At 39.5% G+C, this 20,883-nt stretch overlaps 1 protein-coding gene across 5 annotated transcripts in view; it reads left to right on the top strand.

The window, feature by feature from the left end:
• Positions 1 to 20,883, top strand: part of SPTLC2 (serine palmitoyltransferase long chain base subunit 2) — an 87,831-nt gene that overhangs the window by 60,423 nt on the left and 6,525 nt on the right. For 3 of the 5 annotated variants that reach the window (XM_080617787.1, XM_080617789.1, XM_080617788.1), the window contains 2 exons: positions 14,476 to 14,611; positions 16,605 to 16,734. In XM_080617787.1, the coding sequence (XP_080473913.1) occupies positions 14,476 to 14,611; positions 16,605 to 16,734 (266 nt within the window). Of the gene's footprint in view, positions 1 to 14,475; positions 14,612 to 16,604; positions 16,735 to 20,883 lie in introns of those variants that run through there. The other 2 variants (XM_080617791.1, XM_080617790.1) reach the window with 1 other exon arrangement.

The following is a 20,883-nucleotide window of genomic DNA, read 5'->3' as shown; positions in this document are numbered from 1 at the left end:
TTCCTTTTCTGAGAACTTGCCAAGTAGTCAGTTTGCATCTATAAGTAAAAGTTCAGTGGTGTTAGGTAGCTTGCTAGCTAAATGGTCCTGGCAACAACTACTTTTTCTTGCTATCCCAGACAAAGTATTATTACTTCTTACAACCTGTCTAATTATATAATACATTCAAGCTCATTTCTGTTTTCTGACCAAAAAAAGTCTGAGCCAGTGATGACTGTTAAACAGAAATGTCTGCAAGAGTCTTGGAGGGGAGAGGCAGCTTTGGTCCTTATAATATCTAAACTATAACTCCACTCAAAGACAAGTTTAAATGCTTGCAAGTATAACATACTCAATGCGACTTATGTAGTGTCTGATTTGCTGAGAATGTTGGCTGGCTCCACTTCCAGATTTTCTTTTATTTCACAACACGATTCTAAATTCTCTTGCCACACATCGCTGCTTTTACTTCAAGGATATCCTCAATTTGTTGCTTTATTTGCTTTAAAAAAATAATCACAGCAACACCACAATGAACCTTATTCTTGCCAAGCTCTTTTGATACCTTTTGTGAGGCTAATTGGTCTGCAAAGCATTTTAGTCTTTCTTACTTGGGCAGAGGTAGCAGTAATACTACTCATTACTAGTTCTTACTTTCCTACCACTTCTATTTTTAGCGTGGAGCCCTTGCAGTTGTATTTGCACAGTGTGGCATGAATAACATTTATCTTAGATTTAGATGTAAAGATGAAACACTTTGAACCTGGCATTGCTATGCTTGTTATTTCTGTGGCTAGGCAGTTTGGACATTCATGTGGGGATTGGCCACAGGTTAAAATAACTGAAGCCATGCTGAGTTGTTAGTAAAACTCAGTCAAGCATTTTATGTATAATGAGCAAAGTGCCCTAGCAAGTTTGACTCACTCTTTGGCTGCCAGGGTACATAAGAAGTGGATGTGTATTATTCTGGGGTTTGTCAGCTTGGGCCTTCACCTTTTGTGGCAAAATACCTCGGCAGCTTCAAGCCATTTAGGCTAGATACCTATTATGTGCAGCATGTTGATGACCAAAAGTTGCAGAGTGCTCATTATTAATAGTCTCTCAAACTGATTGACTTGACATTTCATCTTCTGTTGTGGGAGGCAGATAAAAGTACAAGGTAGGGCTTAATTAATATGGGTAATTTTAGCTGTTGTCTGCATCTAGTGAATTATAACTTCCTGATAATTTTAGGATTTATGCAAGAGGGAAGGAGTTTCTGAAAACTGAAACTGTGAGAGCAGTCAAACATTGGAACAGGCAGCCCATGGAAATGTGGCATCTTTGTCTGTGGACTCAGTCAATACCCAGCTGGACACAGTTCTGGATACCTGCTCCAGCTGACCCTGCTTGTGCAGGTAGATTGGACTGGCTGATTCCAAGACAGCTCTTCCAACCTAAAGGATTTTATGGAAAGTGAAAGTGGTATCTCATGCAACAGTAACAGCCTATTTTCAGCATCTTGGGACATTTTATATTTTTACACAGAGAATAATAGGCCTGTGGAGCTTCTTTTTCCATTCCACAAATACATTTTCTGGGGCTGTTGGACCTTTCCATAGGGAAAAGTGCAGAGTGGATGTTTCAAGACTTATTGTCTGTGCAAGATGCATCCTAGAGTTACTTTATTGCACTGACACTTCTTAACGATATCAGTTCCTGCTGCTCTGTAGCTGATTTATGTGTATATAAAATTTTTATGTGGACAAATTTTTTTTAATTATTTTTTGGACACAAATTTGAAGGACACAGCTGTTGGAGCAAGTCCAGACGAGGGCCATGAGAATGATCAGGGGGCTCGAGCACCTCTCATGAAGACCAGCTGAGAAAGTTGGGGCTGTTCAGCCTGGAGAAGAGAAGGCTACGTGGAGACCTCATAGCAGCCTTCCAGTGTCTGAAGGGGGCCTACAAGGATGCTGGGGATGGACTATTCATCAGGGACTGTAGTGACAGGACAAGGGGGTAATGGGTTTACACTTAAACAGGGGAAGTTCAGGTTAGATATAAGGAAGAAGTTCTTCAGTGTAAGGGTGGTGAGGCACTGGAACAGGTTGTCCAAAGAAGTGGTAAATGCTCCATCCCTGGCAGTGTTCAAGACCAGGTTGGACAGAGCCTTGGGCGACATGGTCTAGTGTGAGGTGTCCCTGCCCATGGCAGGGGTTTGGAACCTGATGATTTTGAGGTCCTTTCCAAACCAAACCATTCTATGATTCTATGTCTTGTTTGCCTGTGTGCATTTCCGACCTGTGGTCAGGGAAGCTGACTTGTCCTCTAATGAGATTCCTTCTGATGGTTTTTGACAGGCCAATTCAGCATGGCAGTAGCTGCCCTACTAGGCCTGGGCTGGCAAGGATAAATCTGGAACGTCATTTTTTGAACAGACCACAGCTATTAGGTACTCCCAGATCTGATTTTGTGGAAATTATGAGCTGTTCATCAAAGTATTGCGAACCTCTGGAGCTGAATGATGCTCATTGTCTTGAATATTTGTGTTGCACTTCTAAAGGATGTGCTAATTGGTAAGCAGGCAAGACTCAAGGGGACATTCTTATCTTGTCAAGTAGGATGGTTTGTGCCACGTGCAACCTGTTGTATGTCCCTAGCGCAGCAGTTCTGGAGTAGTTGTTTGGTTACAGTCTTTCAAATCTACCCATTGGCTATATATAGGTTTCGTGGCATCTGCCTTGGCCAATTATCTTTGAGGTGCCATTCTCTACATTCAGTCACCCTGTAGCCCTGAAGTAGCAAAGCAGTCCAATAAAGGTGTTTCACCTTTTCTCGTGATCTTCCTGATGATGTTTGACTTCCACCTAATTCAGGATATTATTTTTTTGTGTTTTTTGTTTAAGCTTTGTACTTCATGGCTGAAGCTTTGCTTCCCACTCTGGGGAGCAACCAGATCTTGCCCAAGATTTTAGTTTATCAGTGGCTGCAGTCCCTCCACAGATTACTGGTATTGGTTACAGAAGATTCTTCTCTAGTAGTAGAAGCATATTCTGCTGAAATACTCTAATGCCTGAGCTAACTTAAAAATGGTTTTCAGACATCTGCAGGTCAGTCATCTAGTGTTTCAGCCACAGCTTCATTGAAATCTCTGCCAGTGGTACAGTATCTGGTAGTGATACTACAACTGATAAAGCAGCCCTTCATTCATGTATGTTTAAAGACTTCGACCCACTGTTGGCCAGTTGTACTGACAGGGAGTGCTTGGAGTCTTCTATCCTATGGATTTGTAGATCTACACTTCTTAAGGAGTGTAAGTACTTGATGTGTTATTTTCATGCGTAGTATGAGTCCTTACTAGGTTACTGAATTCTCTAGCTGAGACACTGTAAATATTTACTCATTTTATGTATTTGTAACTATTACTTAATGTTTGGGTTATGTTGGGTTTAGGAGCTAGCATTGCCCAGATTTGAGACAGGATGGTCTGTTAACCCATCTTTTTTTTTTGTGGCTGTGGTGTCGGTATCATTGTACTGGCCTAATATCTATCTCTTTAAAGCTTGAGTTTTCAGGATCTTAAAAAAAAGATTTTGCTGTAGAAAAGCTTTTCCTGTAGCTTGATAAACATTGGCTCAGTTTAAATCAATTGATTTTAATACTACTTTTACTGTCTCCTTAAAATGTTTATTCATGCTGGTCTCCTTTACACATGTATCTTATTTCAAAGTCTCTCTGTTCATATAATGAAGCCTGCTGTTTGAGGCAAAAGATGACTAGTCAAAGAATTCTAATGCTGACATGGCTGTGCATGGGTGAACAGCATGGGTGAACAGCCATTTTAGCTGATTTTATTACTATGTCCTTTTGTAACATCTTTGTGTCACCATATTGCAGAAACCTTTGACATGAACTAAAGCTGTTTTACTGCTGTACAGAGTTTGTGACTGCTCTGGAGAATTTACAGTTAAAATGATACACAGATCAGGGCAGTATGAAGGAATCAAACTTATCCTGTTAATACAAATACTGTTTTATTGGCTACAGCAAAGTTGGGCCATACTAATACTGTGAAGTTTGCAGTGCATGTGCAGCCTGATCAGTCAAGTTCTTTTGTGGTCACCAGTGTAGTGTTTGTATTAATAGAATAATAAACTGTGCAACCTGTGTTGTTTTGAACAATTAGGAAGATCTTCTGAAAAAGTGCCTGCATTGTGGCATTTTGGTACTTGAAGGAGGCTTATAAGAAAGGTGGGAGCTAACTTTTTGGTAGGGCCTGTTGCCATAGGACGGGGGGTAATGATTTTTAAACTAAGAGAGAGGAAATGCAGATTAGATAGGAGGAAGAATTTTTTTTATTATGAGGGTGGTTAAATACTGGAACAGGTTGCTGAGAGAGATGGTGGATGCCCCATCCCTGGAAATATTCAAGGTCAGGCTCAACAGGGCTCTGAGCAACTTGATCTAGTTGAATATGTCCCTGCTCATTGCAGGGGGGTTGAACTAGATGACCTTTAGAGGTCCCTTCAAACTCAAACTATTCTATGATTACACACTCAGTGAAAGTGCTTTTAAGACCTCTTTAAGTCAGTGTATTTTAAATGGTAGTTCTTTAACAGATCATATCTTTCCAGTCACATCAAGAGTCATGATCTTTTCATGGTGAGAGCTGCATCTCTATGATGTTCATGGTGTGAGCAGGCTGCCTTGGAGCTCTCTAAATGCAGCTGGTAGTTGCAAACAAAATCAGAAAGTTCAAATATAAAAATACTCTTCTGGGCTTTGGAATATGCCAAAGGCTTCAATCTCACCAGCACGTATAAACTGAATGAGTACGCAGTACATGCACCCAGCTGTTTTTTTGGCATGCCTATAAACTGTACTGGAACTGTTTAGCTTGATAGCAAATGCAAGCAGAGAAGCTTGGTATTAGCATAGATTTTGTTTCTCACAGACCTTTCAATGCCAAGAACATCAGCCATAATTTCCCCTTTCTCCTTTTTCCATTTCTGAATGTCATGGCTCCATTTCCATTTCTGAATCTCCATTGCCAGTTTCTGAATCTAATTCAACTGTTTTCCTCTCTCCTTTAAAGCATGGAGCGTTTTTACCATCACCTCTGTGGTGGCTCCATACTCAGTACCCATGTAATCCAGACAAATCCCCTGCATGCAGTCTTGTTAAAAAGCCATGGGCATGGGGTTAACTCAGAATGGTCATGAGCCAAGCCTTTCACTGCCTCTCCTAAAATAAATCGTTGCTAATGCTGCTGCCATATGGCCAACAAACATGAGCTCTCAGCAGTCTTTTGATTTCCTCGCTCATGCTTTCAAGTGTGCTGGCTCTTACACCGGGCTTCTCCTCCTGTATTATTTGTAGTTTATCTCCCAAGCAGTGAACTCGAGAAGCAAGTATCAGAAGAATAAATAACTCGTCTCAGCTGGCCTTTTAGCGGTTCCTTTAGCGTCTCCTGGATAACTAAGCACGGCTCTACGGTAACGCGGTGTAGGCTTTTTTGGAGGGAGTGCATCCTGACAGCAGGTCAGTGCCGCGCAGAGGGCGACTGCGGGCTCCCTCTGTACAGCAGTGGCCTCTAGTGGAAGATGCTCAGTCCTTCTGGTGACCCCAGACTCAAGACATAAATCCTAAGGACTTTTCCCGTAACGATTCTTGCCATTTCCAAGCTTGTTTTTAAACCTGGATCCTCCCAGCAACACTGGGGGAAAAAAACAATGGGGCTCTTCTCTTCTGACTGGTTTGCTAATCCTAGAGTTTGAGCTATTAAACAGTAATATAAGAGCAATGAGTTAAAGAATTATTCTAATTGCTTTTTCAGGTTTCTCACTGTTTTGACAGGTTCTCTTGGCATTTGCCTGTGTGAGCTGGTGCTTCATAATGTAAAACTGGGGGAATATCATATTCTGACCTATACATTTTAATATGTCTCTGCAATCTCGGGTTACATTGTATAATTGTATATAACACTTTTCTGAAGACCTGTGATGAAAATCTCCAGATGGCATCTGAAGGGAAGGATGTAGAATTCTTATTGCAGATATTGGCAATGGTGCAGCGCTCACATGTGCAAACTTAGAGGAAGCAGATTGGTACATATGGAGCCACTTTGTCCCTGGAACTTAAACAATGAGATAGGAAAAGTATTCTGAAAGATAAGAAATCTGTATGTAATGTGTAATAAAATTTTTCTTATTAGCCATTAGTTTGATCTTTCAGGAAAAGCTGGTGAAAACTTTGCTTTAAACCTCCCTCTTGTTTTTGAGGTGTTGTAAATCACTTTTTGAGGCTGAAAGAATAGGCTGCCATAGGAGGTAACCTTTCCATGATTGAGCAGGTGAGTGTTGTCTTTGACAGGATTGTGCAGTGAATTGGTCTTGATTCCCCCTTCTGCCTTGTGATGTGAGTTCGTATTATGAGTCTTCTTGACAGATGACGTTAGAAGCCTCTTAAAGTCAGTTCTGGCAGATACTACCATCCCAAATCCTTAAACATCCTTTACAGCATGTTTAACATCATCATGCTCTTCCTGTCTCTTAGTGCAGCTTCTCCTTAGAAGGTAAAAGTGTTGGTATTTAACCAATTTTAAACTGGAGTTTTGTTTAGTCTCCCAGTGTTTTTTAGTTTAAAAGATCATTCTACTTTGTCTAGTTTTCCGTTTACATACTATAGCCCTTAGACAGATACTACTTTGTTTCAAATCTCAGCCTTGCTTCCAGTCAGATACTTTTGTCGTGCTTATCCTTTCTGTACTTGGCAAATCTAAAAACACTTCTTTTTTGTGCAAATGTTGTTAGAAGTCACTCTTGTGCTTTTCAAGAGAAACCTTAAATAAAGGGGAATTTTTTTGTATCTTATATGAAAAATATGTTCATGACAGTAAGAGTAGTACTGCTTTTATGCCTTCCCAAAAAAGGAATCGGCCGTTGTGTGGTTTTAATGATGAGGTATTTACAAGTACAGTGTCCAGAAAACAACTTGACTTATTATGTTAACATTGCAAAAGATCTCCATAAACCCTTGGGAGGCAACTTAGCTTCTGAAAGCTTAGTGGAGAATCTGTTAAATCAGCAGAAGAATATTGAATTCCTGGTTGAGATTTGAAAAATGCTTGTTTCCAAAACAAAGTATGCTGAATTATGTCTTCCACTGAAACAGCCAACCAAAAGACAGAAGTGTAGGAATAATAAACAGAATGGAAGTATAAGCCTTGCAAAAACAAGGGATTTTTAATGTGGAAAAATTTACAAGCTTTGAATATATTATAGCATCACTCTGACATGAAGAAACAAACTTCTAGAGAATGATATATGTAACCAAGTTTTCATCACCAGTTTACTTTGATTTAAATACTTTGAAATGTTGGAAATTAAAGGCTTTTTGAAGTAGAAATTATCACTTTTATATTCCTCTGTTTGATCCACTGATAGCAAGGTATATGGAGATAAGGCTCTACCCATACTAATGAAACAGTGCTTTATCTACACTGTCATTGATGATGGTGCTCTCAGGAAAGCAACCATGAAATGTAGCTTGCCCCATAGCTTCTTCATGTAGGATATTTTTAGCCACCTTGGCTTGTTTGGGGAGCAGGAGATGATGGCATCACTTTGTTCTCTGTGCCTTCATAATGGATTGTGGTTTCTTTATTTTCTTCCCCCACCTCCTCCTCCACTCCCCCCTCTGGTTTTCAGTGATGGTTGGCTTTTAATTATGTGCATGTCTGGTAAAAATCTTAGTAAGCTTGTATGGTCAAGGATTTCTATTTCGTGTAATTTGGAAACCATTGTGGATGCTACCGAACAAGCTCTTTTTATTCCACTGAAGAATATGGAGGTTCAGTGTTATTAAGGTAACTATCAACAGTCAGTAAATATTACTGCTCAGGTTATAAAATGTTTCACCATTTCATATAAAATCTTTCACCATTGTTTCCTGAAAAGGTAGGTTGAGATCTGCTGTTTTGATGTCCTTTCACACGTATGCATGCCATGTATGCATGAACACAGCTGTCATAAATCTGTGCAAGTACTTAGTTGACCAAGTGCCTTCTTTTAGTTACCTTAATATGTATTTTTATTATTTTCTTCTAAGAAAGACCAAAAAAATAACTTGTTTTGTCTTGGGAAATCATTGTACAAGGGAGGGAAGAGGTTTATTAGATTCCCTTGACTGTTGTCAGGAGAGGAGAGGAGGACAAGAAACCTGTCCAGGTAAGCAGTTGTACAAAATGGATATAGCCCTCTTAGCATGACATCAGCAGGAGTACTTTGCTAACGTCAGAAAACTGTGGTATTTGACAAGGTAGACTTATTGCCAAATAAATGCCTTCCTTGACTGAAATAATCTATACCAAGCGAAATTACTCTGCTACAAATTAAGGATGGCACATTTGTCAGTAGGTGATTTAATGCTTCTCACCTGCAGCACATCTGTGCTGGCGAGAGTTTGCAAAATGGGACAAGCTTGAAAAACAAGGTGAAACAAGTTACATGAGAGACTGAGAGTAACTTTTGTGCGAAGAATTCATGGAGTGTTTTAATCTCAAAGATGCCTTATGGTTCTGTTATTAAGATTAACTTGCCCTAATCTTTACTTCTTGCAGTGATTTAAAATGTCTTTAATATTCTTCACCCAAGTTTCTTAACAAAACCTAGTTCTTGTTAGATGCATACTGGGCCTTATCAGATGCAGTGTGCTACTATCAGAGTACATCTTCACAAATTCTCACAGAATTCTTACAAATATCTGCTAGTAAGAAACTGGAACATTTTCAATGGAACAACAGAGGGTGTTCCGTTAGATTACAACGTAAGCTGTTACTGAGAGACTGAGTAATTGTGGAAATAAGTATGTATCACAAGTGGAGTGATTCTGCGTGTACTGGATAGCAGTCAATTCATATCAAGAGTTTTATTCTAATATTTTCATTTAGTCGTTAAAACTAAGGACATTAGCCTTCAACTGGTATATAAAATAAAGGTGTGAAACTACTGTTTGGCCTCATTGTCCATGTTGGAAACAAAAAAAAATAGGTTAAATTAAGACTGGAAAGTTAAAAATCTAATGTGGTGAACAGCTGCCAGAGTAGTTAATGAAAGAATATATAGTAACTTCCTCATAGCTATCTAATGTAAACTGGTATTTGTTGACCAACAAGAGCTCTGTTGAAGCTTGTGCGTACAGTTAACAGTTTCACTGCTTGGAGCCATTTTTAAAGATGTGTCCTGTTATGTTGCTTTGAAGTCTTTATAAAAATAAAAATGTAAACATACAGCTTCCTTTGTATTGCATCAAGTACTTTGTTTTAGGTGCAGGGGACCGTGATCCCTAGTGGGACAAGCAGATGAAATCTTGCTTGTGTTTTCTTGGCCATCTGAAGTTGGCTTGCCCCTCTGGAGTTCAGTGTCAGTCAGTAGTCTGTTTGTGTACAATGCAACATGCCTTTTATTTTTCAAGAAGCCTTGCTGATGAAGTGTTGCATTGTTTAGAAAGACAGATTTGTGATTGCTCTCCAATTACTGCCTAGAGATCACAAGAGGGAGGGAAAACAAATACATCCTGATTGAACTAAATTTTCTTTGGAGTCCGATACCATCTATGATAGCTTATTCATCAGCCTTAATAGATGACAGAAACACTATAAATATTAGATCTTTGTGGCAGAGTAACTTTCGCATATTCTAGGGCTTTTTTGTTCTTTGTAGATGGCTTTTTAATGTAGATGGCTTACACAGATCTCAGCTCTAAGAAGTATCTGGTTTTCTTTTTCCTTTTTTTTTTTTTTTTAAATTGCTGGGCAGTTGCTGTTTATTTATTAAACTGCCTTTTTGCCCATAAGCCTTGTCTGATAATCTTTGCAGTATTTGGACTGTTAGTGTAAGCATGAACTTCCATGATGTAAAGAGCAGTGAGGCTCAATACAGGTGAGTTTCTCTGTTTATGTGCCTATTTGATACAGGAGTTTAGATTGGGTGTGGTGGAATGTACAGTCTCCTATTTATTGTGCAGATAACTATGATCGGTCTCAACTTAATTTCTGCTTTGAGAAGAAATTTGATGAAATATTTCTAGATAAGGTTTTCAATATAACTTCTGTCTTTTTAAGCAATGTGACCTCTAAAGCAGAGGCCTTCGCAAGTGATGAAGTATCATTGCTTTAACCTGTGTGAATGTGTCCTGGCAGAGATACTAATTTACTTTCCACTAGGGTTGTGGGGAATATGCATCTCATGTGCGTTTAGATTCACAATGGAATGCTTTCTCTAGGGTGTTGGAATATTGGTGTGCCATTTTTTCAGGGAGATGCTAGCTGCATTTTTTTAAAGAGTATTGCTTGCCCTGCATACTGTATAATTTGATATGCCATATGGTAAAATGTAATAAGAGAAATGTTTTCCCTCAGCACAAATCTGCAGCTTGTTTAAAAGTGGCAAACATTTGTTGTTCATATTGGAAGTAAACTGCAAGTATTGGAGGATTGGCAAAAATACAGTCAATCAGCTTTACTGTATTGCTTCAGCTGGTTGTACAGAACCTTTCTGCTGCAGAAACTCTGAAGCCTGACTTTTCTGCTCTGTTAAGTCTAGACTTCAGTTGCTTAGGGTTTATAAATGCAAAAGCATATATCTGGCATTCTTGGCCATGTACAGTACAGATCACCATGAGGTTATGGGCAGTGCTTTAGAACCAAAGTTTGAGAGTGGCTCTGAGTGACTTCTTCAGCAAAGTTGCTGCTGATCTGTGAGTTCACACTTGGTTATTTGCACCTGAGGTAGAAGGGCTGCAACTCTGTATCATGTATACTTAGGTGTACAGTAAAACAAATGTTGGCTTGAAGATGAGCAGTGCCAATTTCAAGTGACTGCCTGTTATCTTGGACTAGTATAAGGCTACGTCAAGTAAAAGCATGTACCTCTTCTCAAACTGTCAGCTATAAATATTCAGCCCATCTTAGCTATCCAAGCAGAGGCAATTGTTGCATTTTTTTTTTTCTCCATTCTTTTTTCTTTGCTGCTTTTGCACAGCTACAGCTCTGAGCTGAGAGTGCTTAAAGGAGAATGTTTCTCCCCATTAGGTGGCCTATATATTTTGATAGAATGGCAGCATGTTCTTTAGGGAATATATGTGTGCTTTAGACTGAATGATGCAAGGCTTCTGCAAGCACAGAAGTATTTTTCTAAATGGCAAGAGCAATCTTGTTACAACTGCAGTAGACCTGTGAAAGGGTATAAAAGCAAAGGAGAAGTTATTAGTTAATCCTCTAATTCCAGTGTAGGTCTGTCAGTAGCTGGTTTAAGCCATTTACAGAACTCATAAGGGATTTCAGATCAGTTGCTCTGATAAGGGAGTCTAGTTTTCCAGCTTTTTGAAGAGCTCTGTTCCAGTAATTCTCCCTTTCTTCCCCCTTCCCTTCCAGAAGGTCATCCTATTCCAGTTTCCTAGATGAAAGGATGTTACCAGAATCGTTGCACAACTCCTGTGCAAGAACAATTGGCAGGGTGGTGTCTGAGCCAGCCTTTTTTTGCGTGGTCTTAAAAATGCAGCTGTATACTGCCAAGAAAGCCAGCTGCTGGAGGATTGCTGCCGTCCTGGCAGTCTTTCTAGGCCTACACTTGAACAGATGTGGACAGGGCTCTGAGCTTCAGAAGATGTTTGAGTTGAGAAGGGATTTTGATGTTCTGTTTGAATGCTCAAGCGCTGTTTTGGGTACAAGTGGGATCAGCAGTGCTACCTAGTCACTGCTGTCTGCAGGCACTGCTTGATTTGTCTTTGTGGTCCCAGAAGATACATTAAAACTCTAATAGCAGTTAACAGCCTGCTATGCCTGTGTGTACTGGGGGCTGAAGCAGCAAATATTGTTTGAATATTGTTGCATAATATTGCAAACCCTATTCAATTAACATGTGACATCACTCTTCAAGTGCAGGATTTTACAGTGGGATAGGAGACTAAATATGTTGAAGTGCAGAGGAGATGCAGGGAGAAAAGGAAGTGGAGGACAAGGAACCTGCACCTGGTTCCTGCTTGATTGCTGGTGCTTTGCTCCGTCATGACTACAGATCTCTTCAGATGGTAATGACACATGGTGCATAGTGAGAAGACACAACTGAATGTTTTCAAGTTCTTGTTAATGTTGTTGTAGCCATGGTGGCAAGTTTCAAGAGAGGTAATAATTTCATTAAATTGACTGATGGCTCTGGAACAAATTACAAGCTGACAGGCTTTTGAGACACACAAACCTGAAGGCAGTGTCTTCTAAATCTATCAGTTGCTATACTAGGCGATTATGTCTCTGTAGAGGATGGAGAGACTTGCACATGAAACTTGTCTACATCTCAAAGCATTCTTCAATCTATAAGGACAAATCTAGAATCATAAACTCTTTTTATGGGAAAGAATTTAAGGAAGACTGTGAAGTGGTTGCCAACTACAAATTAAAGTTACTCTTTAATCTTTAGCCTGGAAGGCTCACAACAACTTGGAAAAGGGTGTGAATCTGTAGAGGGGAAAACTAAAGAAATGCTGAAGTTCCTTCTGCTTGAAGCACTGTAAACTCCATATATTATGGGAGTATGGAAAGAATGTATGTATGGGAGCAGATGTATTCCTGGCTGTGGTAGAGGGGCTGATCACAGCACTTGTATCCAGCTGTGTATGTTACCTTACTACTCTTGTAGTAGTGAAATTTCCTGTGTGTTTAGATGGAGTTGTACATCACTGACTTGAAATGTTGTCAGAAGTTGTGCATTTCTGTATAGGAGATATGCAGGTGTGGCTTTCTCAGAAGGTATCATTGTAGCTTTTTTTTGCGCATGTAGACTGCTCTGAACACTTGTGTTTTTACTGATTGTCTCAATGTTAAAAATGCAACTAATGGCTTTTGGCCCACTATGTGTAGTATCTTGCAGTAAGCCTGTTTCTTTTTATTTTGTTGCATTTTTTTATTTTTTTTAAAAACTTCACTTTGCAGTCTGGGGTATTTAAAATAACCGAATAATTGGTCTGAAAACCTAAGAGAAAGCTGGAGCATCTGATGTGATGTGAGCCAATTAAAAAATAAGTTTCATAAGCACAAGATGCCTTTGTGTTTTCCTGAAATCTTACTGCTTTTTGGGAAAGAGGAATTAAGCTTCTGAAGAAACTCTGGGGAAGAAAAGATTAAGAAATAACACTTTTAATGGAGGAGATGTCTTAAATAGCAATGACTGCTGTTAAAAATAGCAGCTTCTACCACTAATGATAGGCCAAGTTTTGCAAACTTAACAGGTTTCATCCTTTTTTCTCATGCTTTGCTTTTGATGGGATTTTGCCTTTGATTGCATGGTTGTGGGTGGAATGGCTGATACTCTTGGCTACAAAAACTGTATAGGTTCTTAAAATTACATTTGTTCTGGCTTGGAACAGAGCTATGTGGGTGTTGGATGTTTTCTTTGAGAGCTGGCATTCCTTTTGGTTAATCACCTTATGTTATCTACAACTTTAAAGGAAGACTATTAATATCGAGCAGTCATCTTCACTTTGTGGCGTAAATCTGCACTGCTGTAGATGTAATGCTTCGGTATGTGAATCACCCATCTGGTGAAAACAGTGCTTGGATAATCAATTATCCAAAAATACACTCTGTGGACCAGAGACAAGTAATTATAAATGTTACTTATTATAGTCTCATCAATGGCATAGTGCTTAATCTGTTAAGCACAGCAGAGTATTAGTTGATCAGAAATACATTATGATCTGCTTAGGTGAGATGATGTAAATCTTTTTCTGGGTGATACAGATACGTAATACATTGTGCTAGGCTAGAATTTAATTAACTGGTAAATAGGTTGTCCTATGCACATCTGGCTAGCTGCAGTGTTTAAATTATACTAGCTGTCTAATGTCCTGTGTACTAATTTTGACAAATGTCAGAATTGGCTGAATGGATGATGGATTGGCCACTGCCGCTTATTGCGAAGTGAGCTGGATTATCAGAATTAATTGGTTTAATTTAAACCCAGCTCGTTTTAACTGAAGAAGGGTAGGGAGCAGCCATGTAATCAGTTCAGCAAGTAGACCTAAGGAGGAAATTAGTAATTTCCATTAATACAGACAAGCAGGATAAAACATGGTGAACAGCCCTAGCTGATTCAGTGTTTCCATTGATTATTAAAAGCGTAAGAAACTCTTCTTCAAGGTGCAGTTACCAGTGAATTTTGAGCAAATTTTGAATCTTGTTTAAAAGCAGGTACCTCTTGATTAAAAACCTGATATGAAAAAAATAGGGAGCGCTTGGACTTGATGGTTGTGCCTGTCCTAGTCCATCCACCTGCCGCCTTGTCAGAAATTGAGTGAGTGATTTTGGTTACATAAGGTAAAAGAAACTGCGAATTCTACTTTGCAGTTAATTTAACCCTTGTGTAAGCACAGGCGGTACATCATAGTTTGTACTTCAGCTAGAGGTCTTGTGTTGCAGTTATTCGTGTCACTTAGGTCCTATTTTAATTTCTTTTCTAGGGAAAGCACGTGTGCAACAGCTAGCAGAGAACACGAGATATTTCAGGAGACGACTGAAAGAGATGGGCTTTATCATCTATGGAAATGAAGATTCCCCAGTTGTGCCTCTGATGCTCTACATGCCAGCAAAAATTGGGTAGGTTTAACAGGGAAACTTCTCACCCATCTTCTCTAAAGCTAGGATGGTACAGGAATATTAAGACTTTTATAAATGTCAGAAAGGACTGGATTGATTTTTTTGCTTTTATGGTCATTACCAAGTCTGAGGAAACATGGAAATTTCCTGCAAATGATATTGAGAAAATTGAGGCTTGTAGCTTGCGGCAGCAAGAAAGCACTTCAGGGGAACCGTTTTACCACTACAGGCCATGTTTTAAAAGTTGGGTTTGGGTTTTTTCGGGTTGTTTTGGGGGTTGTTTTGTTTTTTCCATGTTATTTCTATGCAAAGTGCATATATGTGCTAAAGAAAAGCTGAAATTGAATTAAAATTAACATTAAGTCACTAGAAGAATCTTTTTACCAGTTCCTGAATCGGAAGCAGTCAGCATTTCCACAGGTGAACTCTGAAATTTCAAAAAGGAAAAAGCAGGGGGTGGTATATGATGGGACACAGCAACCTGTGTTTGATGAATCCCAAGGTTTTCTAAGAAGTCTGGATTTAACAGCTCAGATACTGTTACTGTAAATACTAATCGAACTGTAAGCTTTATAAATGCTTATGGACATGTGGGCTGCTGTGTGCATAATTACAGCTAAAATTCTGCAAGCAGGATATAATATATACATTAAAATTTTTTGCAGCATAAACAAAGCCTGATTTCAAGGACAACTTGGCTTTGGTAGCTGCTTTTCAGTGTCTGTGTATAATGCAGTGCTCAACCAACACTTCTGAATTTGGAAAGCATGGCTTCATTTTAAGCTGTAACAAACATCTGTAGTGTTCTAGCTCAGGCTTCAGTGAGGCTAAGTACTGTGGTTCTGTGAGGGAACAAATATCTTCTAGCATTCTGCATGAAGCTAGATGCAGTCTTCCTCCACCCTTCTCAGTATAACCAAATGTAAAAGGCCTTTAACCTTTATAGGTGCTGTAGAATGCAGTGTGTGCCATTCAGCATGCAGAGGCATGCTGTTTCTTTTACTCAGCTGCTCTACCAGCCAGTACAATCTTTTCCCTGGAAATGTTCATGGAAATGTTTATTAGCTTAGCAGTTGGGACAGTAACTTAAAAATGAAAAGGAACACAGAGCTCTGATGTAGATCCTAAGGGCCAGCTCTCATCAGATCTACTTCATCCTTTCTTTGTCTCATGGTCTGTTTTTAAAATAGTTTGAAAGTACTAAATGGATACAAAATGAAGTGTATCACTGTGCACCTATTTATGAGGAAAATAGTTGCAGCAGAAGTAAAAGGCAGAAATATTATAAACCTAGTAAAAGTATGTTATTTTTACACATCCTTTTAAGCCTGAAGTTCATTGCTGCTGCTTCTGAAGGCAAGGTCAGTTCAAAAAGAACTATTTCGTACGGCCTGTAGACACACCCACAATTGCACTGCCATTAAAGAAAGGATCTAGATCTTCATGCCTCTCATCACACAAGTCAAAGCCACTGATTTCTTTAATCCCCATAAGAACTTGGTGTCAGATTAGGTTATCTCAATTTACTGTGGCAATTCAGTGGGTCCCCTGGTAGGCACTTAAAAAGTGGTGCATTAAATTGGTGAAAACAAACCAACTTGAAATTGCAGAAGCTTTAGGGAATTGCAACAAGTGGGATTCCTTGTATAGTCTGTCTTCCAAGCCAAAATCCCTCTTTCCTATTGGAAAGATTTCCAAGCTTAGGTTACAAATCCAAAAGACCAGCCTCTGCCACCTTTAATCTTCTAGCTCTGTTAGAATTTAATACAGTGAAACCTTTTGAAGAGGACCACCTTAGGAATGAATTAAAAAATGGCTTTCGTGAATAGGCATTCTGCCTCTAGAAGAAAGCACTGCAAGCTCCAAATTGTGGTCTTGCAGGCTTGCTTCAACAAATGCCTGTATGGTTAAACATACGGAGACCTTCATGCTGCTGCTGCTGCTTTGCCACCACTGGTATCATTCTGATTATCTTTCTTGTACTCTTTGACAGTGCGTTTGGGCGTGAGATGCTGAAGCGGAACATTGGTGTTGTGGTTGTGGGCTTCCCTGCCACCCCTATCATCGAGTCCAGAGCCAGATTCTGTTTGTCTGCAGCTCATACCAAAGAGATGCTTGACAGAGTAAGTGTCTCATCTTGTCTTTCTTTTGCTCATGCCTTCTACAAACAGATACAGCAAGTGTCTGTTTTTTTTGTAGACTGGCTCAGTGTTTGGTACACAAACTATTAAATCTAACGTTTAAAGCCTTGTAGTAGAGCTCAGAACCTAAGCTAGGTTGAGTCGTGACTTTGGACTTCAGGAGAGTAAACTATCCTGTTCAGAGACTTGCTTGAAAGAATCCCATAGGATATGGTCCCAAAGAGAGGTGGTGTCCAGGACAGCTGGTTGGTTCTCCCACTTCCAAAGAACGATGCATTCTGACTTACAGGAGAACAATTGTGGTGGGAAACCTGCACAGATGAACAAACCAACAAATATATAAAATGGAAACATAAGAAGGTGCAAGGTGACCCAGGAGGAATAGAGACAGTTCTGAGCATGCAGGGATGGGGACAGGAAATCCAAAACCTACCTGGAGGCTGTCAAAGGACATGAAATGCAGCAGGCAGGCCTTCTATAGGGATATTAGCAGCATGAGGAAGAGTAGAGAAAATGTGGGGCTGCTGCTGAATGGCATACGTGACAAATGACATGCAAGAGGCCAGGGTACTCAGTGCCTCTGTTGCCTCAGTCTTTACTGATGAGACTTGCCTTCAGGAATCCTGGGCCCACAAGGTCACTGGAAAAACAAGGAGCAATGAAGACTTACCCTTGGTGTAAAGGAAGGTTGAATAATACGAACTGAACATTGACAAGTTCATGGGACCTGATGGGATACACCCACAAGTGTTGAGGGAGCTGGCTGTCACTGCAAGGATGCTCTTGATTATCATCTTTGGAAGGTCCTGGTGAATGGAGATTGGAAGAAAGAAAATGACACCACTAACTTCAAGAAGGGCAAGAAGTGTGATTTGAGAAACAGCAGGTTGAGAAGCCTCACCTTGGTCCTTGGGAAGATGGAGAAAAAAAAATCCTTTAAACTATCTTTAAACATTTTGTAGATAAGAAGTTAATTTGGAGTAGTCATCAATGAAAGGGAAGTCATGCACAGTGTCCAGATATGATGAGGTGGTAGCACTTCAGTACATGAACAGCAAATGGGACATACAAACAGACATTTACTAATGTAAAAAAAAAAAAAAAAAAAAAAAGATTTAAACTTTTCATATTTCACTGCCACAAAATGTTCAAATCGAGGGCTGAAAATAGCTTTTTTTAAATTTCAGTTTTGTTAGGAAAAATAGGCAGTGGTGAGTGCAGTTTGGTAATATATGTTTGACGTCAGTATGTATCAGTTAAGTAACCTGCCATGTATCTGCAGTGCTGCGCTTGCTTCCGAGTTCTTTCTGCCTTCTAAGACCCAAGTTCCTTCACTGCTACTCTTCCTGTCATTATCCTAGTTCAGTGTTTCTGTTCCAAATAAAAATTCTGAAGCAGTATCTCTAGAGAAGGTTCCGTCCTTCTTTTCCTTTCTCCCAGTACAAAATGAACAGTGTCACAGGCTTGGCTCAGAACATGGTAATAGAACTGATCGCATTGACGCAAATGAAGGCGCAGTAACTTCTGGCCAGATGGATGTGGGGAGAATGAATGGGGAGGAGGTAGGAAAAGAAAGAAAACTGAAGCCTCTGAAGTCATATTGCTGCAAACTGAGCTACAACTGAAACTGTGCGAATTTGATGTGCTGGCACTACCCGTGCATTCATGCAATCTTGCCACTGGTTAGATTCTTGGTCTGCTCTCAGAGTTACTAGCTGGAGTCTACTGTAACCAGCTGCTTCTGCAGGGTCTATATAAGTACTATACTTGCTCTTTTCCAAAACCAATCTGTAACTTTTATTACTCTGCTTTAAAAAAGCTCTTTTCCTGTCAATTCTCTTACAAGTCTTTCTGCTTTCCAGAAAATATTTCAGGTTTTGTGCTTTTAACATTGAAAACTTATTTCTAGAGTATCTCTGTAGGTGCTAAATGCTCTAAATGGAGGAGAGGCTTGTTTAATACATAAGGGCTTGTCTGTCTAAGAAAAGTAATCCAGGACAAAATGAGATGTGAATTTTGAAGTGAATGAATTTAGCTCAGTATGTGGAGGCTTTATTCCAAGTTAGTGTAATCCACTTCAAGGTTCAAAATGGCTGCATGCTCTGAACCCAGAACATTGGCAAGAGGAGTTAATAAGGAGCAAGTCTTTGTGTCAGTGATTTTTGTGTTGTGTTTTCTTGTGATGCAGTGAAAGGGAATTGATTTCAGGCAGTTAATCATTAAGGCAACCCTCGGATCTGATCCATCTGCTGAACTGTGGCAATAATATCCAGGAGGGAAAGGAACTGAAACGAATAGACTTTGAGAGAGCTGGTAGAGAGCTTCTTCAAGTCAGTGACACAGAGGAGAACTTGGTAGCCCATCTGTGCATGCATGGATGTTAACTAGGGCTCTTACAGCATTTTATTTAATTTTTTTTTCTAAACAAATTTATCTGGGTTTGGAGCCCAAGGAAGAGAAGATTGTCTTGTAAATGCTGATATTTGTAATGCTTCCTTGTTCTTATTAAGTAAACCCACATGATGGGGAACAGTTCTCAGTTACAATTTTAACAGTTTTATGTAAATAAAACTTCCTTGCCGGAAAATATTTGGCTCAGGATCAGAGTGAAGTCCCTCATAACCTGCATCCCTGTGGGCTGGTGCTTTCTTTTCAGTGATGAAAAATATATTACACTCTTGTGAAGTCAGAGTTCACCAATGCCGTTTCCTTTGTAGTCTTTGCTGGTCACATGGTCCCTTTTTTTTAAATTAATAAAATCCTAAATCTGCATTCAAGAGTAACAGTTAACAGACTCTTTCAACAGAAATTCAACCTTAAATTGTTTCCATATGGGATCTTTACTTAAAGCTCTGGCAAACTGTGCCCACACTTTTGTTTTGTTTTGTTTTTACCGAGGTCCAACTTCTGGGTTTGTCTTTCCCCCAGATTTTAGAGTGGAGAGGATTTTGCTGCCAGATACAACAAGCATGAGGGGCCATTGTTTAAAGAAACAAAAACTTGAACTATCCATCCAGGAAGGAAAAGTATGTAGGAATATTAACCCTCATCTGCCAACTATTCTCAGGAGACAGGCATTAGACCCAGAACATGTTAAAATGGGGGCACTAATGTTGAAGTTAGTGGCGTTCTGGAGAAATGCTGAACGTAACTATCTGAATAAATTTATAATTCAGGGGAGTGCAGAATGCCAGGCTTTGTGTTCAGAAATCATGTTGGACTTGGAAGTCATCTTCTGAACTTATTTCTTTGTCACTTGCCTACATAAGATAATTGGTATCACATACTGTTGTAGACTTGTCTGCAGCAACTAATTTGTTTTGTACCTTGCTCCAGGAGTGTTCTGTAGAGAAATGAATTGAAATTTAGGGCTTGGCTTTTAATAAACCCTATTGCAAATGAGTGTCTTATCAAAGAGATTGCAACATAAAGAAAGAATGATTAACTGAGCCGGGACTTTCCTCATCTCTCATGCTAGCAGATGTTTGATCTCTGGTAAACTTCATAACATTTGCATTCAGGTCAAAATGGTGAAAGGTTTTGTTAGCTCACTAACAGTGTCCTGAGCCATCAGTTGACTGAGTGTTGCCTTTGTGGCAACCTCAGTCATTGGGACTTAGTTTGTAAGGAGAAAATGCTTGTGATCCTACCCAGAATAACTTTTTTCATTCTTTGGATCAGCTGACAAAAATGTCCCCTGCAATGTTGTTTGCAGTGTGTTTCTATTTGTACGTGGACGATACAAATTAATCAAATGTAGATATAACAAATGAAACAATAGAACTTGTTAGTGCAGTATTGCAGTTTGCCTTTTGCTATCTTGCCATTTAAAAAATAGAGTCGGTCAGAGATGTATACTGGTAACACACGTTTTCATACTGAATTACACATGAAGAGGAGTCGAACCTACATGTACATATTTTTTCTGCTTCAGCTGTATTACTTCCAGGAAGGGAGGTTGTTCTTGGTTTTTTTCTGTCTATGAATAGTCATGGTTTCTGGGAGGATGACTGCAAAATTTGAGTTAGTATTACTGGATATTATGATCCTGCCTTGGAAGTGGAGTAGTTTGGGAGGTGCAGAGTCACTCTCAGTTAAGTTATCAGTGCTATTCACTTGGTCTTGAGACTT

The sequence above is a fragment of the Psittacula echo genome (genome assembly GCF_963264785.1).
Source record: "Psittacula echo genome assembly, chromosome: 5".
Lineage (NCBI taxonomy): Eukaryota > Metazoa > Chordata > Aves > Psittaciformes > Psittacidae > Psittacula > Psittacula echo.
The sequence above is the reverse complement of the archived record's forward strand: the minus strand, read 5'-3'. Positions and strand labels throughout refer to the sequence as shown.